At 42.2% G+C, this 16,224-nt stretch overlaps 1 protein-coding gene across 1 annotated transcript in view; it reads left to right on the top strand.

Moving 5' to 3' along the window:
• The window catches only part of twf1b (twinfilin actin-binding protein 1b), a 45,268-nt gene that overhangs the window by 21,043 nt on the left and 8,001 nt on the right, over window positions 1-16,224 (top strand). Inside the window, exons 4-6 of the mRNA XM_084330307.1 lie at window positions 3,411-3,506; window positions 4,113-4,217; window positions 11,443-11,568. Of these exons, the coding sequence (XP_084186433.1) occupies window positions 3,411-3,506; window positions 4,113-4,217; window positions 11,443-11,568 (327 nt within the window). The remainder of the gene's footprint in view (window positions 1-3,410; window positions 3,507-4,112; window positions 4,218-11,442; window positions 11,569-16,224) is intronic.

The raw sequence follows: 16,224 nt of genomic DNA, 5'->3' as shown, positions 1-16,224 counted from the left end.
TTCATAAAAAAAATGTATATACTCAAACAAAATCCTCAATTTGAATAAAGTGATTCATCTGATTAAATTAGTATTTTTTCTTTTATTAAATCAACTTTCCAGCCCCAGCCCAGGGAGAAGCCCCAGCCCAAATAAATCAATTAAATCAACTTTCTAATGAATATAACTCATCAGTTTCTTTTAGGGGTGGAACGGTATCATTCGAACCGTGTACCGAACAATACACACATGCCCCGAACCGTGGAGGTCGTACCGAACGGTACGCATTTGGGGCATGTGTGTATTGTTCGGTTATATAACGTTACGTTAGCTACGAGCTAACTAACTTTAGCCGCAAGCTAACTAATGTTAGCCGCAAGCTAGCCGTGGAAACGCTCACAGAGAAGTGACGCCACGACACCAGTTCGATTAGTGGGGAAGGGGGGTATATATTGACGAGTTAATACTTTGACAAATGTTGCCTATATTTTTCAGTCAGTTCGGTCTTTGTGTGCCAAACATTATTAAAGGTAAACCTTTTTTTTTACCAAATAAGTGAGAAGCATGTTTAAATCAGCAATGCCTCCCCTCTTGCTGTACCAAAATATCTCCTAGCTCTAACCATCACTGTCAAAATAATGTGCCTGATGTCAAATGGCCTCATTCTTTCAGTTTTTGCATGACTACGTCCTTGAGAATAACTGAAAAGTTGGATTATTTTTAGGCTATATATTTTATGTTGATGTATGGTATTTTTGGAGTGTTAAAAAAATACGTATACCGAACCGAAAACCGTAAACCTAAAACCGTGATACGAACCGAACCGTCGATTTTGTGAACCGTTCCCCTAGTTTCTTTTAATACTATAATATTAGTGTAGCCTAATCTGTATCTGCAACTGTGAAGAAAAACCCCATTGGTTTAAACAGAATGAATAGAAACAAATATAAAAAAAAAAAAAAAAAAAAAAATGCCAACGTAACAAACGAAGGTTCGAACGTTTGGGCTCAGCCCTAGAGCTGAGTAAGAGTCACCTCGTACAGGGGGGTCTGAAGAGGAGGCTGCACGTGCACACGCACGCACACACACACACACACACACACACACACACACACACACACACACACACACACACACACACACACACACACACACATACAGTACACAGAGTTGGTTTTGACCTCCCATCTGTTTAGTGTTACCAGTGGTTTGCTGACCACACATGGTGGAGTTTCCATTTATTGTTGACGTTGCTGTGTGTGTGTGTGTGTGTGTGTGTGTGTGTGTGTGTGTGTGTGTGTGTGTGTGTGTGTGTGTGTGTGTGTGTTTGCGTGCATGTGCGTATGTGCGTGCGTATGTGTATGGGGCTGCCCCTTTTGGTACTCTTGTTTGAGCTGACCTATAACTATACTTTATGTTTGTGTGTGTGTGTGTGTGTGTCCGTGCATGCACTGTGCACGTGTGCCCAATGCCCTTGTTTATGTTTATACAGAGAGATAAAAAAGAAAAGAAAAAAAGAGATTCTCTCTCCTCTCAAAAACGGCCATTATGTAAGGCTGCCTTTCTGTCTGTCTGTCTGTCTATCGGTATGTCTTTCTATCTATTTGTTTGTCTATCTGTCTGTCTTTCTATCTATCTATCTGTCTGTTTATCTGTCTATCTGTCTGTCTGTCTGTCTGTCTGTCTGTCTGTCTGTCTGTCTGTCTTCTCTCTAATGAGAACGCTCATTGTGGAGCTTCACATATTTGCAATTCTAATGATCCTTTTCAATTTTCAAACAGAGGCCGCTGTCTTTTCGCTAAGCAGGAAGTAAAAAGAGAAAATCATGGCTTTTATCCAAAAAACCGCAGGAAGCCAGTTAGCTGAAGGCTTGACATTTTGAATGAATGAGCAGCACCCCTGGGGCTCTGGGTCTTTCCAATCGATTGGATTGAATAGTCGTGTCAATCCATTTGAAATGTTTAGGATAAAAAGCCCAGTCAATCGTTTGGAGCGTTAAAAGGATCGTTCTTAGAACCTCTGCCCTGTTTCTAACGTGCCAGTGATGTTGTTGATCTGCAGAGTCCTTCCTCAGCACAATCCAAGCTGTTTCTCCTAGCCACAAACCAACGCAGCCAAAAGAGAGAGAGAGAGAGAGAAAAGAAAGAAAGAAACAGAAAAAACACTGCGTTTGTTTATGTTAAAAGGAAACACATCATCGTTTTTTGGAGGGAAACGCATGTCCATAAAGTCAACTTTTCACGATAATACAGTCTTATTTTCAGATAGAAGTCCATTTATTTTTTCTGGGGAAAAAACAACTAAATTATTAATCTACTACTACTAGTTGACAAAGACTTACAACCGATGAATCGACTAATTCACCTATCTCAGGCCCTGCTCTCTTTTCTTTGATCCTCCGATCCCAACTGCCGCTTCCCTCGGACAGTTCGACTGAGAACTGGCTTGAACTGGCTTGAGCTAGGCCAATTGACTAGGAGGGGGTACCCTGATTGGCCACTAGTAATGGCTGTCAATAGCCAAGAGCTCAGGTTGAGTTTTGGAGAGAAAAGACAGAAAGAAAAAGGAAACGCTGCCTTCCTTTACAGTCGAAGACGGGAACTTTGAAGTGAGAAACGTGCCACCTCCCACCTACAAAGTTGGAAAAACTTGGCTACATTTTCTTTGCCAGGTTTTTCTTGCAATTCGTCTCGCATGTACTCACAAAGACGGTTTACAACGGCATATAGATTAGATTAGATTAAAATGTATTGTCATTATACGGCACAAGTACGATACAACGAAAGAAGTTTGGCATCGAACCAGAGTGCAAATGTAACTATAAAGTGCAACAGCACTATACAATGTACAGGTAAATTTACAGCTGATTAAACTGGGTATAAAATATATAAATGAGTAAGATAGTAAGATAAGAGTAAGATATTCCTTTATTGATCCCCTTGGGGAAATTCAGGCATCATAGCAGCATGGGGGAAGGGGGGGGGGGGGGGGGGGGGTACAGGTAGTAAAAACAACACAGTACTACTGAGTATTAGTGCTAATCAGATGTATGTACAGTATTATGTAGTATTATGTACAGCGATACAGGTATAAAGACACTTATGGTAGTAGTCATACTGGCTGGTATCAAATTATACTTACAAATGTACTCTTAAAACAGCTAATAACAGCATTAATGTTTACATTTACACGATGTGAGTGGCTATGTTGACATGATGTCAAATGGTGCTGAAGCTTGAACTGGGGGGTTGAGAAATTGCGCCCGAGTTTGCGACTAGGAACTCCCGAGTTGGCGCACTGTTTTATTCGATTCTTCCTCCCAAGTTATAATTGAATGCAGCGTTATAACCGACCCACAGTATAATATGGTCTGATGTCATCAAGTGGACCGATGGTGGCCGATAACAACGTTTTCCTCTCTCCCCTCTCAGGTTCGTCAGAAGATGTTGTACGCGGCCACCAGAGCTACACTGAAGAAGGAGTTCGGAGGCGGACACATCAAAGACGAGATCTTTGGCACATGCACGGTGTGTTGACGGAGGATGTGGGCATCCTAGCTGGGTCACCAACGCAGTAGGAAACACAGCGTCATTTGTGGAGAGAAACAAGTATTTCATCATAAAGTATTCTGTATTTTATTATGACAAATAATAAACAAACTTGAAAACTTGAGGGAAACATATCTCCATAAAGAAAAAATGTCACAATAATACGGTCTTATTTTCAAATTATTAGCCTACTACTACTAGTTGACAAAGACCCCGCCCTCTTTTCTTGATCGTCCAATCACAACTGTTGCTTCCCTTCCGAGGTAGCGGTAGTTGGGATTGGAGGATCAAGAAAGAGGGCGGGACTTGAGCTAGGGGTGACAGTGGGGAAGGTAGAGCAGCCAGAGGTTCCCAGTGGAATGTGTGAGTGAATGGGTCAAATGTGAGGAAGAAATCGTAAAGTGCTTTGGATAAAAGCTGTTATATAAATGCACCATTTACCATTTAGCTAGGCCAATTGACTAGGAAGGGGTACTTGATTGGCCACTAGTAATGGCCCGTCGATAGCCAAGAGCTCAGGTTGAGTTTTGTAGCTTTCGGAGCTCCAGCCCACCAAGCTGATGGTCCTCTTGTCTCTCTCCCCAGGACGAGGTGTCTCTCAGCGGGTACAGGAAGCACCTGGTGTCCCTGGCCGCCCCGCAGCCACTGACCGCCGCTGAGGAGGAACTGAGAAAGATCAAACTGAATGAGGTACTTCTTGTTCTACTGTTCTGCTGATGCACGGGTGTAAGCGCGCAAACATAGACACTAGGGCTGGGCGATTAATCAAAATAAAATCGCGATCTCGATTCATAGACCTATGCAATCTAATTTCAAAATTATGATGATTTTTATTTTTATTTTTTTATAAACAAACATATAAACAAACATGACAACACACGATAAGATATACAAGCATTATTAACAGTGCACATCCAATGAAATCACCATTTAGTTAAATGTCTTATACAGGATATACCCCTAATACCTGCTATCTAATACCCTACACACATATGCTCTAGCTCGTACCCCCCCCCCTCCCGGACCCCCCATTGGATAATCCATCCATTATCCCTCGCTCCTAACCAGACACTACCATTATATGCTAGCTTTTATTCTCTCCACCACTTCTAACCACATTGTCATTTTGGATTCATTGAGACCCAAAATTCTTGCTGTAGATATTTCTTGATAAATCACATCGAGATATGTAATAATCCACACCTTTCGGCAATTTTTTTCCGGTTGGAACCATCGTGATGCTATCAGCTTTTTAGCCACTGTGATACCCGATAAAACCAATCTCTTTAGCTATGGATGTACTGCACACTCAAAAACATCATTCAGCAGTAATACAGAGGGGTGTACAGGTATATTCAGAGTTAAGAGATTTGATAATTGCTGGGTCACCTCTTATAATTTTTTTTTATTATTAATTTTTTTTTAAGAATTTTACTTTTTACTTAACTTTTTTTAAATGATGACGATTCTGACTTGAGTTATTTTGTATGTTACAAGAGACTTTTAAGTTTAAGTCAAGCACTTTCATATATGTTATAATTTAAGCACTTTGATATATGTTATGTTGTCTGTTTAAGAAAGAGTGCAATAAATTATTTTATTGAAAAAATAAGAATCGTGTGAGAGAATCGTGATCTCAATTCTTAGAGAGAAAAATCGTGATTCACATTTGAGCAAAAATCGCCCAGCCCTAATAGACACACACACGCACGTACTGCAACAAACACACGTGTGCACGTGTACACACACACAAGTCTCAACCCCCCCACACACATACGAATATACACACAGCCACACAAACACACACATTTTACACAGACATACAGTACACATAAACAAAACACACCCACGTCAAAATAATCAGACTTTCCAAGTCTACGCATGTGCAAAATAGAAACCAAGTTTGCGTCAGACGCATTAGCCCAGAGTCGAGGGGAGAACAATTACACGTTCAGGAATCCATATTAGCCTCGAACGATTTCCCCTACGCCTGCCTGAAACAGCAGCATCCCTGGCCTAGATTTCACTGACCTATAATAATGGATTTGATACTCCGTCAGCATCGCTCTCATTATGCTGCTGAAGCCCTTTTGCCGGAAAGATGAGAAAATCAATCTGGTCTGTAGTTTGTAGATTCAGTCCCTCCCCCCCAGGGCATGCTTTGCTTCGCACACCGCCAATCCCTTTAAACATCAGAGTCCTGACAACTCCCTTTTAACATTGGTTTCTGTCGCATACCTTTTATTAATCCCCTCAGGGAAATTCGTCCTCTGCGTTTGACTCATCCTAACTATTTAGGAGCAGTGGGCAGCCACACAGTGCGGGGGGACCAACTCCAGTTGTGATGGCAGTATCTGGGTCAAGGGCAATGGCAGGAAACCTAGCATGCATGTGTATTTTGGTGCGGGAGGAAACCCATGCAGGGCCCTATTCCCCGTACCTGGTTCAACTAAGTCGATCAAGAGTCCCATTATCCAGATTCAATTAACCCGATGTTTGAAGCCGGGATTTTCCTGTTCCTCGAAGGTGGATTCAGTCTCGTTAACTCGAACCAGACTTGAGACCCAGGATAAGTGCGCGCGGCCGCTTCAGTTGAAAAGCCAGCACGTATCGATAGCAGAAATCCTGATTTTCTAACGGCATTGATTGATTAATTGATTTAAAACTTTATTAACAGATTGCAGTACGGCTCAATAGCCTCGCCGACAAGTTAAATGCATAATCTATAGGCTAATTTTAAGTCCCTCATTACCCCAATCAATCAGATTATATTTCTTTAAACTTGCCTGCTGGCAGTAGGTTTATGCATTGGATAATCAAATGAGATCTTGCTAGCGAAAATAATTAGTTCAACTGTTTCAGAATAAGGATACGGCTCTCTTATCCATTGATTGATGTATGGTGGATGTTTTACTTATCTGTACTGTGGTGTGACGGTTTGTGCTTTTGACTTTCACGCAGACGGCCCGTGTTCGAATCCCCCTCCTTCTAGTCTTTTTCTTCTTTTTGCAATGTAAATACTTTGGTGCACGTTTAGAGCTATATAAAGAATGACATCCTCAATGCATGTAGATTTATAATATTTTAACTTAAAACTAGGCTACTTTTGCGTATAATCATTAATATTATATTCCAAAAAAATTATATTGGAAACACAGGGTTTCAAACTAGGGCCGTCGGGTTGACAGGTTTGAGCACTAGCCGTTGGACCACTGTGCCATATGGGATATATCCATTGTTTATCCATCAATGGACAAAGACCCGTGTTTCGAATATTTTTCTTTTGAATGAAGTTTTATCTCTTTATTCTCAAATGCATTAATGTGACGTCAACGGCTCATTCAATTTCTCAAATCCGTCAAACAGCGCATCTCATCAGACATTTTAATCCCAGTTACAATATCACACAAAAACCACAATCCACGCATAGACACTTCAATTTTATGCTTGAATGAAACACAATCCGGGCGCTTCGTTAAGCAAATCTACAGCAGAGAATATATGAAACTAATCAGAGCCAAACGGCCGATAGGTTTCATTCATTAAAAATATCCCTGCGGGATTCACATTTGCAATGCGCCTGCAGCGTGTATCGCACTCCGAGCGCCGTATATGACGTGCATTATTTTATTTAGGACAAAGTAAATCTATAGGCTGAATATGATTTATTATCAGCATTTAGTTCTATTATTATACATTTCAAAAGCCCCCTCTAGGAAAACGAAGCACAGAAACATAATTCAGAATGGTATAAATGGGATCTCTAGACTGTGAGAATAATTTCAGGAAGCGAGCTGTCATTTATTTGCGGGGGAGGCGTGGCCATGGTTCATCCGGCTAACTGAAGTTAACCCTGCTCTCGACCAGGCTCAAACTTTTTGATCTGTTGTCATGGTGATTTAGACAACCGAGCGTCGGGGAACAGGAAGGTCCGGCTTAAGTCAGGCTATACTGGAAATTATCCGGCTAACTCAGTTAGCCAGGTACGGGGAACGGGGCCCAGATGTGCAAACTCCACACAGAAGAGCCCCCTGCTGGTCAAATACCCTGCTGGGGTTTGAACCCAGGACCTCCTGGCTGTGAGGCAACAGTGCTGACCACTGCACAACCATGCCGCCCCGAGTAGGCCTGTACTCCAGGGTTTTCCCCCCTTTTTTACACAAATGTGTTAGTAAGAAGCACTAATCCCACATGGGGCGACAGTGGCTCAGTGGCTCGTCTGCATGTGCCAAAGAGCTCAGTGGGTCATCAGAAGGTTCCCCGTTCGATTCCTGAATTTGACAGGAAGTGCATAAAAATAGGCAGACACATGAATTTATCAGGAAGTGCATAAAAATAGGCGGAATAAAAATAGTGCAGACAAAATACTGCTAATTTGTGTCTTTTCATTTTTTTTAAACTTACATTTTTTTTTGCAATCTTTTTGACGTACAAACATCAACATCAACAACATTACAACATTACAATTGACAGACAAAATTATAGGAAAATAACATCTAAATCAAGTAAAAAAGGACATACATAATAAATAAAAGTAAACATATAGTGGCATGGGGTCATCAGTCTTTTCTTTGTTTCCTTCTAATTTGTGTCTTAACATTTGAAGAGTTGGCCTCCCTGATATCTCATTTAAATGCTTGAGCAAAGAAATGTTTTAAGCTGTCTTTTGAAGATTTAGCGAGTTGGTTTCCCTGATGTTTTTGGACAGTTTGTTCCATAGTTTTGGGGCGTGGTTGACAAAGGCTGCATCACCAATCTTCTTTTGACTGTTTCTGGGAGCCTCTAATACTAATAGCCCAGGAGCGGATGATTGCAGCATTCTTGCTGGCAGGTGATTTATTAGAGTATTGGCAATGTAGCTAGGTCCCTGTCCATTTAGAGCTTTGTATGTAAGGAGAAGGACCTTGAGGTAAATTCTAAACGTTACAGGAAGCCAGTGTAAAGTAGCTAAGACTGGACTAATGTGCTCTCTTTTTAGTTTTGATTAGCAGTCGTGCTGAAGAGTTTTGGATGAGCTGAAGTCTCTCTCTGTGGTTTTCTTGGGGAGACCTGTGAAAAGTGCATACAGTAGTCTAACCGGCTAGATATGAATGCATGAATTAGCTTCTCAGCACCGTCTAGTTCACATCATTGTATTTTCCTAATAAAAAATGGGACATTTTCCATCCTTAAACACTTATTGGTATGTTTTTGGTGACGATAATAACATTATTCCTGCAAATAATGTGTCAGAAAAAGCTCTTGAGGATCGCAAAAGTTAAAATATTTGAAGTTTGAAAATAGTGATATCTGTTTATTCCGTCGACTGTCATGTAAAGTTAGGAGTTTAGTTAGACAAACCTGGATTTTTTTTTTATGTAAACTATCATCTGGCTACTTGTTACACAGGAAGACTGTTTGTTGTCTGTGACTGAAAAATACAATTGTTTTAATAAAATGTTTTTCTTGATGGGTGAGTGAGACCCTTAATGTGGCGGCTCATCACAGCAGAACACATTGAGGTGGAAACTCACGCTTCACATTGACATTCATATCATGAACAACAGCATGCGATGTTTCCCATTGCCAAAAATATACCCCACAGCGGAAGCATCCGCCCCCCCCCCCCCCCCCCCTCCCCCCCACGGGTGCAAGAGTGGCGCACCACGTAACGCACTGCAGTGCAACGCGGCCGTCTCGGGTTCGACTCCCAGGCCCGGCGACCTTTGCCGAATGTCCATATCTTCTCCTATCCTTCCTCTCTGCCGGGTCTGTCCAATAAAGCAATAAAATGCCAAAAAAATAATCTTAAACAAAAAAAAATTTAAAGTCTGTCTGCCCCCCTCCCCCTCCCCATCCCCCCTCTCCCTCCCCCCTCCCCCCAGCGAGACATCAGCACCAGCTGCACGGCAGCAGATAATACCACGCTAATCTTACATGTGTGGGACGGAAATAAAAGAGGCTTTCGGATATTCATTCATTTGCAGAGAGACCCGTATTAACTAGATGAAGACAAAAAAAGCCCCAATCCTTTAGACGTACAGGCTCAGAGGTTCCAATCTGGGAGCCTATCAGGAGCAATTCCCCTCCCACCAGGCTTACAGTGCATGGGAAAGAAAAAGCCACTCTAGATCCATTATTTACAAACCATCGCATGTAAGCGTTATTCAATTACCGTTGAGAGGAAGGCCCGTTTAACTAAATCAATTCCTACATCCACGTCTCTCGCATGCATCCGGGAATGATAAGTGGATGCGTGTCACGCCGAAAAGGCAATTTCAGCGCTTCAGTCTTGACACCTGTGTGTACAAATGAGTCGTGACACGAATGCAAAGCACTGAGGTGTGTAACACTTCCCTCTTTCAAATACTGTAAGCTCCGGGTAGGAATGCGAGGACAGGACACTGACCTGTGAGAAAGGATAGCAATGTGACTATGTATTCTACACATAGATTAGATTAGATTACAATTTATTGAAGTACAGTACAATGAAAAAAAGTGTGGTAGATATCTGGTAGATCCCTCTAATGGATTTGATCTCAATTGGTTACTATACCCAATGACCCAATAATACTCTTAGTCAATATTGTACAGTAAAAATTATGTATCAGATTGGTAAAAAAAAAAGTAGCTTTGGTGCATTAGTGTCTTTCAGTCTGTAGTGGAATGTGCATGTCAGATCTGTGATGTATATTGATTATTGATTGGCATGTTTCAAGTTTTAAGTTTCAAGTTTCTTTATTAGTTGTTGTCATACAGAAATACAGAATACTTTTGTATGAAATACTTCTTTCTGTTTTGCTCCTGAGAGTGTGCTAGATAAAATATATAAGTATGAAATAAGTGTAATGAGTATAAAATAGAAAGTCAAGTACGTAAACAAGTGTAAACAAAACAGAAATGTTCAATATACATATATACAATATACAATGCAGAGTCGAGAAGGTAACTGAGTACAATTACAATACAATATACAGTACAGTGCAGAAATGGATGCAGATGAGGTACAACTTAGTGGTGCCACCTTGTGGTGGTAAGGTGCAATGTGCAATGAGGTGCAATGAGGTATGAGTTTTAGTGCAATCTCTTTGCCAATAAATATAAAGTGTCTAAAGTTTGTAAAGTAGGTGCTACAGTGAGTTGTTTATTTAAAGTGAGTGTGTGGATGTGTGTGCTGTGAGTGTATTTGATGGTTTGTTACATAGTGTTATTGTCGTTGAGCATCCTGATGGCCTGAATTCACCTCTTGGTCTAGTGGTCTGTGATGCCGCCCGCGGCGCGGGAGACCGGGGTTCAACTCCCACTCAGGGCGATCCCTTAACAGGGGTCGAATCGAAACACAACGCAGAGCAATACGACACCGGTTACACTTGCCATGAGACTCCGGTATCGCTTGCCTGACCGCAGCAGTTCAAAGAGGCAGTTGTTTGGGTGGCTGGAGTCTTTGATAATTCTCTTAGCCTTGCCCATGCACCGCTTGTTGTAAATGCCCTGGAGAGTGGGAAGCCCACCTCCAATTGTGCGTTCAGCTGAACGGGCCACTCTCTGTAGTCTGCTACGGTCTTGTGCGGTGCTATTCCCAAACCAGGAGGTGATATTGCCAGTCAGGATGCTCTCTATTGTGCATGAGTAGAAGTTCTTAAGGATCTTCTGACTCACGTTGAACTTCCTTAGGCGCCTGAGGAAGTAGAGGCGTTGTCTTGCCTTCTTGACTACACTGTCAATGTGTGTGGTCCATGTCAAGTTCTCGAATATTTTCAGGTTGATGTAATGTCCTCTCCTCTCCTCAATCTCTCTCCTTTCCTCTCCAACTCCTCAACCTTCCTCCCCTCTCCTCTCCTCTCCTCTCATCAACCTTCCTCTCCTCTCCTCACCTCTCCTCTCCTCAACCTTCCTCTCCTCTCCTCCCCTCCCCTCCCCTCTCCTCATCCTTCAGGTCCAGTCAGACATCAGTGTGGACACCAAGAAGCAGACCATGACAGGTGTGGCCTTCCCCATGCAGAAGGAGGCCATCCAGGCTATGGAGCAGTTCAGGGCCAAGAGGATTAACTACGTCCAGCTGGTCAGTGAGACGCACCGCGTGTCCTTTATGTCAGCGGTTCTCAACCTGGGGATCGGGACCCCTAAGGCGCTAGCGAAGTGATTGTGGGAAAATATATACAAATACAACATTGCGTTTTTTCTGTCTATGCTTGACATTGCATGCAATGCTCCCATCAGGTCGACGCTGCATAGTTTCAATTAAGTACAGACAAATATACCTGAATACGTTTTTAAATGATTTCATCCCTCTACCCCAAATATCATATCTCTGTATTATTAGGCTGAATGGCGATACACAATATATATCTCTGTATTTTATATACACAGACACAGCAATGTTACTAACGTTAGATTGTTAGAAGTCCATATGTAAGGGATAATACACAACGATGTGTGCGGTTATCAAACAATAATGCACGATGCAGGGGCTAATTAGCAAGGGTATTTTTCGATAACACACACCTGTATTATCCCACTTATATCATGGCCACTTGCCAAAGACGAGTTGTGCCATTTATTAATATTCTCTATGTTAAAATATAACAAGATATGTTATTTATGCTTTGTTCACTGCTGACTTTCATTATAGTCCCTCTGCGTTGCCTTAGCAACTGCTTGACAACCACCTGTCACCTGACTGATGTCTTTGATTGATGTTTGGCCTTCTGGCAGAAAGCCCTGAAGGTAAACATCTCCTGACCCGGAAAGCTAATTTCATGCTAGCAAGCCTTTCAGCAATAACTTTGCCTATGGTTAACAAACAAACAGTGAATGTGATCTGACAGTATGTATGCTTGCTATCCAGACATCTCATTGTCCCCCCCCCCCCACACCAAAAAAAGGGTTTCATGTCTAAATGGCAAATGGTGCCTTTTATATAGGGCTTTTATCCTAATTTTGTTCACCCATTCACTCACACATTCACACACCGACGGCAGAGGCAACCACGCAAGGTGCCAACCCGCTCATCGGGAGCAATTAGGGGTTAAGTGTCTTGCTCTTGGACACTTCGACACACGGCCCAGGAGGTGCGGGAATCGAACCAGGAACCTCCGGATTACCAGACGACTGCTCTACCTCCTGAACCACTGTCGCCCCACAATGTCAAATATGTGTGGTGGCTATATCACCGTCAGTCATAGTACCTCAAGTACATTCATTGTTGAATTTTGAGGACGGGATGTACCATTATAAGTGAGGGGATTATAAATAAATAACAATAATAATAAATAACAATAAAAACAAAACCTCTCAGTAACAACTGGAAGAGGGGGGGGGGGGACACAATAACTAACTCTAAATACTAACACGGGGAACACTTACTTGAAACATGGAACGTGAAACATGGACCGCGAAACAAGGACCGCGCGACATCGACAGTGTAACAGAGATAATGGACCGACACAGAGAACAGGAAACAAGGAACTCAAATACACAGGAACAAATGACAAACGAGAAACACCTGGGATTACAACTGGAGACACCTGGGAGGGGAAACAGACGGACAAAGAACTACAAGAAACACAAGGAACTACAACTATGGACGACAAGACAAATACCAGACACTGGGACAAAACAAGCAGACTACAGACACTAAACGGAGAACCTAATAACAGACAGTAACTACAAAGACTAAGACTAAACAGTTAACCTAATACAAGACAAGAAGAGTAGACTAACAGGGGAACATGAAGAAGAGCAAGAGAGAAAGAAGGGGAGAGAGAGAGCAAAAGAGAGAGAAGGGAAAGAACACTAAGGGACAGAGAGATGAGAAACACATACAGGGACGGGAGAGGGAGAGGTAGAGCAGGGGAGAACAGTCCATGGACTGGTGGGACGTTACAGGTTACACCCTTTATACAGACTGTGATTAATGGACAAGGCTACTACATTATTTGTGCAAGGATTTTTCTCTCCATGTACACACTCCGCCCATGCAATTCAACCCCTAACAATGGACGTACTATACTTGAGGCCATGACTGATATAGCTACCATGCGTATTTGACGTGTGAGAAAAAGTTATTGATTTGGGGACAGTGAGATGTTTGGCTAGCAAGTTAGCTTTCTGGGTCGTTGTCACAAATGCTTTCTGCCTGAAAGACAAACAAGTGCACACTGGAGGTGTTTACCTTCAGGGCTTTCTGCCTGAAAGACAAACAAGCGCATTCATTTTGAACCGTGATGAGACTCTAGCCGCGCAGTATACCGAAAAAGAATCAACATCCCTCCAGCCAATCGGAATCAAGTATTCACCCAGGCCATGGTATCATCATGGTATGATGAAGAAACGTTTGATGAATAAAAGTTTGCAAATCATCCAATTTAAATATCCAATGGTTCAACTTCTCAAATGTTTTCTGGTTGCCGACATGTCGAATCAAATGCGACTTTGAGTGATTATAACGTTGCATTTATTGTTTTGACTCAACGCCTGTGTTTATTGAGCTCATTACAATACTGTTGCATGCCTGAATGTCCGATGCTTAATACTTATTGTCAATGGAAAAAAGTCACAGTTACCATTTGAAATGATTAAAATGTTACATTACCTCCACTCTGTCTGCACTCCACTTTGAGAAATAAATAGTTTTGATACAGCCGGGAGTGTTTGGGTCCAGGTAGCAGGAATCAGTTAGAATCAGAATCAGAATCACAGAAGTCTTTATTGCCAAGTAAGCTTGCACATACAAGGAATTTCTCTTGGTCATTGTGTGCATCGACATTAACAACACAATATCAACACTTACACTTTTTTTTTTTTTTTTTTCATTTAATTATTTAAATTTTCATTGTCAATTATAGGCAATTTACCAGTAAATAGACCGTACATTTTGTACAAATCGCTTTACAACGTCACCCAACGCTCACACACCGACAGCAGAGGCAACCATGCAAGGTGCCAACCATCGGTGAGCAGTTAGGGCAGGGTTTCCGTTAGAAAAAATTGTTGCCGGTCTCCGTGACCTGCAAGATTTCAACTACCGGACAAATGAGATTAATTCCGGTCATAGTTTATTGAGCTTTAAAACAATTGAGATAGGCAGGCTATATAAAGAATGTCATCCTCAAGGCATGTAGATTTATAATATTATTACTTAAAACTAGGCTACTTTTGCGTATACAGTCATTAATATATTCCAAATAAAATAAGTCCCTCGATACTCCGTCTCCGTGCTGCTGCTGACTTGAAATAAAATAGACCGCGTATGTGGCAGTCTGTTATAATCACATTTTTATGAGCTAACGAATTCCGTTATATTGGACATTTGTATTAATTATATCAAGCGAAGAACTGAGAAAGCAGAGAGCCGGCAACATTATCGTGGTTTGCGTGACTACTCTCTCCACCTCAATGTCACGCGGTCGAAAAGGGCGCTTGTCTATTGGACAGTGGAAATGTGTGTGTGGCTGCGATCCTGTGTGTGCGCGCGCGCGTGTGTGTGTGTCTGTGTGTGTACTGCGGAGCCCAGATCAGCGGAGCCGAGTTTTGACATGGCATTGATCCATTGTTCTATTGAAGCACATTACTTTACCACCATCCTCTCGCTAAACAACTTGTAGACCACGGTGTTTTTATGAGTGCCCACAAGTAGCCGTTTTAATAATATAATAAGCCGCGCGCCTCGGTAATAATAATAAGCCGCGTTTTTTCTTCCTTCTTCCCAAGATGCACAGACATAGATAGATAGATAGATAGATAGAGAGAGAGATAGATAGATAGATAGATAGAGAGATTAGATGCAGTGTGCTTGTTTTGCAGTGAGTGCTGCGAGCAGTGGTAATAATAATCACTTCCTATATTTGGTTCGCGTTTGGTCCGATGAAGCGAACCGAGACCTACGTTTTTAAAGCTCTCGCTGACAACGTCGTTGTCATTATTAGAAGCAACGAGGAAACAAATGTAATGATCGTTTCGTTCATCGCATAGGCTATTTAATTTTAGCCTATTTTAATACAATTCAAATAATCAAATTGTGCTTAGACTCAGGGAATTATTTTCACCGGACATTAAGACCGGAGAAATTAAATATGTCGGACTTCAAGAGATTTTGCCGGACAAATACCGGTAATTACCGGCTAACGGAAACGCTGAGTTAGGGGTTAAGTGTCTTGCTCAAGGACACCAGGAGGTAGTTTGAATCGAATCGGGAAGCTTTGGATTACCAGACGACCAATCTACCTCCTGAGACACGGTCTAACACTAACCCTCAGATTACCAGGTGACCGCTCTACCTCCTGAGACATTGTCTAACACTAACCTTCAGATTACCAGACGACCACTCTACCTCCTGAGCCACTGTCTAACACTAACCTTCAGATTACCAGACGACCGCTCTATCTCCTGAGCCACTATCTAACCCTAACCTTCAGATTACCAGACGACTGCTCTACCTCCTGAGCCACTGTCTAACACTAACCTTCAGATTACCAGATGACCACTCTACCTCCTGAGCCACCGTCTAACACCAACCTTCAGATTACCAGACGACCGCTCTACCTCCTGAGCCACTGTCTAACACTAACCCTCAGATTACCAGACGACCTCTCTACCTCCTGAGACACTGTCTAACACTAACCTTCAGATTACCAGACGACCGCTCTACCTCCTGAGCCACTGTCTAACACTAACCTTCAGATTACCAGACGACCGCTCGACCTCCTGAGCCACTATC

Source organism: Notolepis coatsorum, assembly GCF_963971535.1.
Source record: "Notolepis coatsorum genome assembly, chromosome: 15".
Taxonomy (NCBI): domain Eukaryota; kingdom Metazoa; phylum Chordata; class Actinopteri; order Aulopiformes; family Paralepididae; genus Notolepis; species Notolepis coatsorum.
This window is presented reverse-complemented; position numbering and strand designations above follow the sequence as displayed.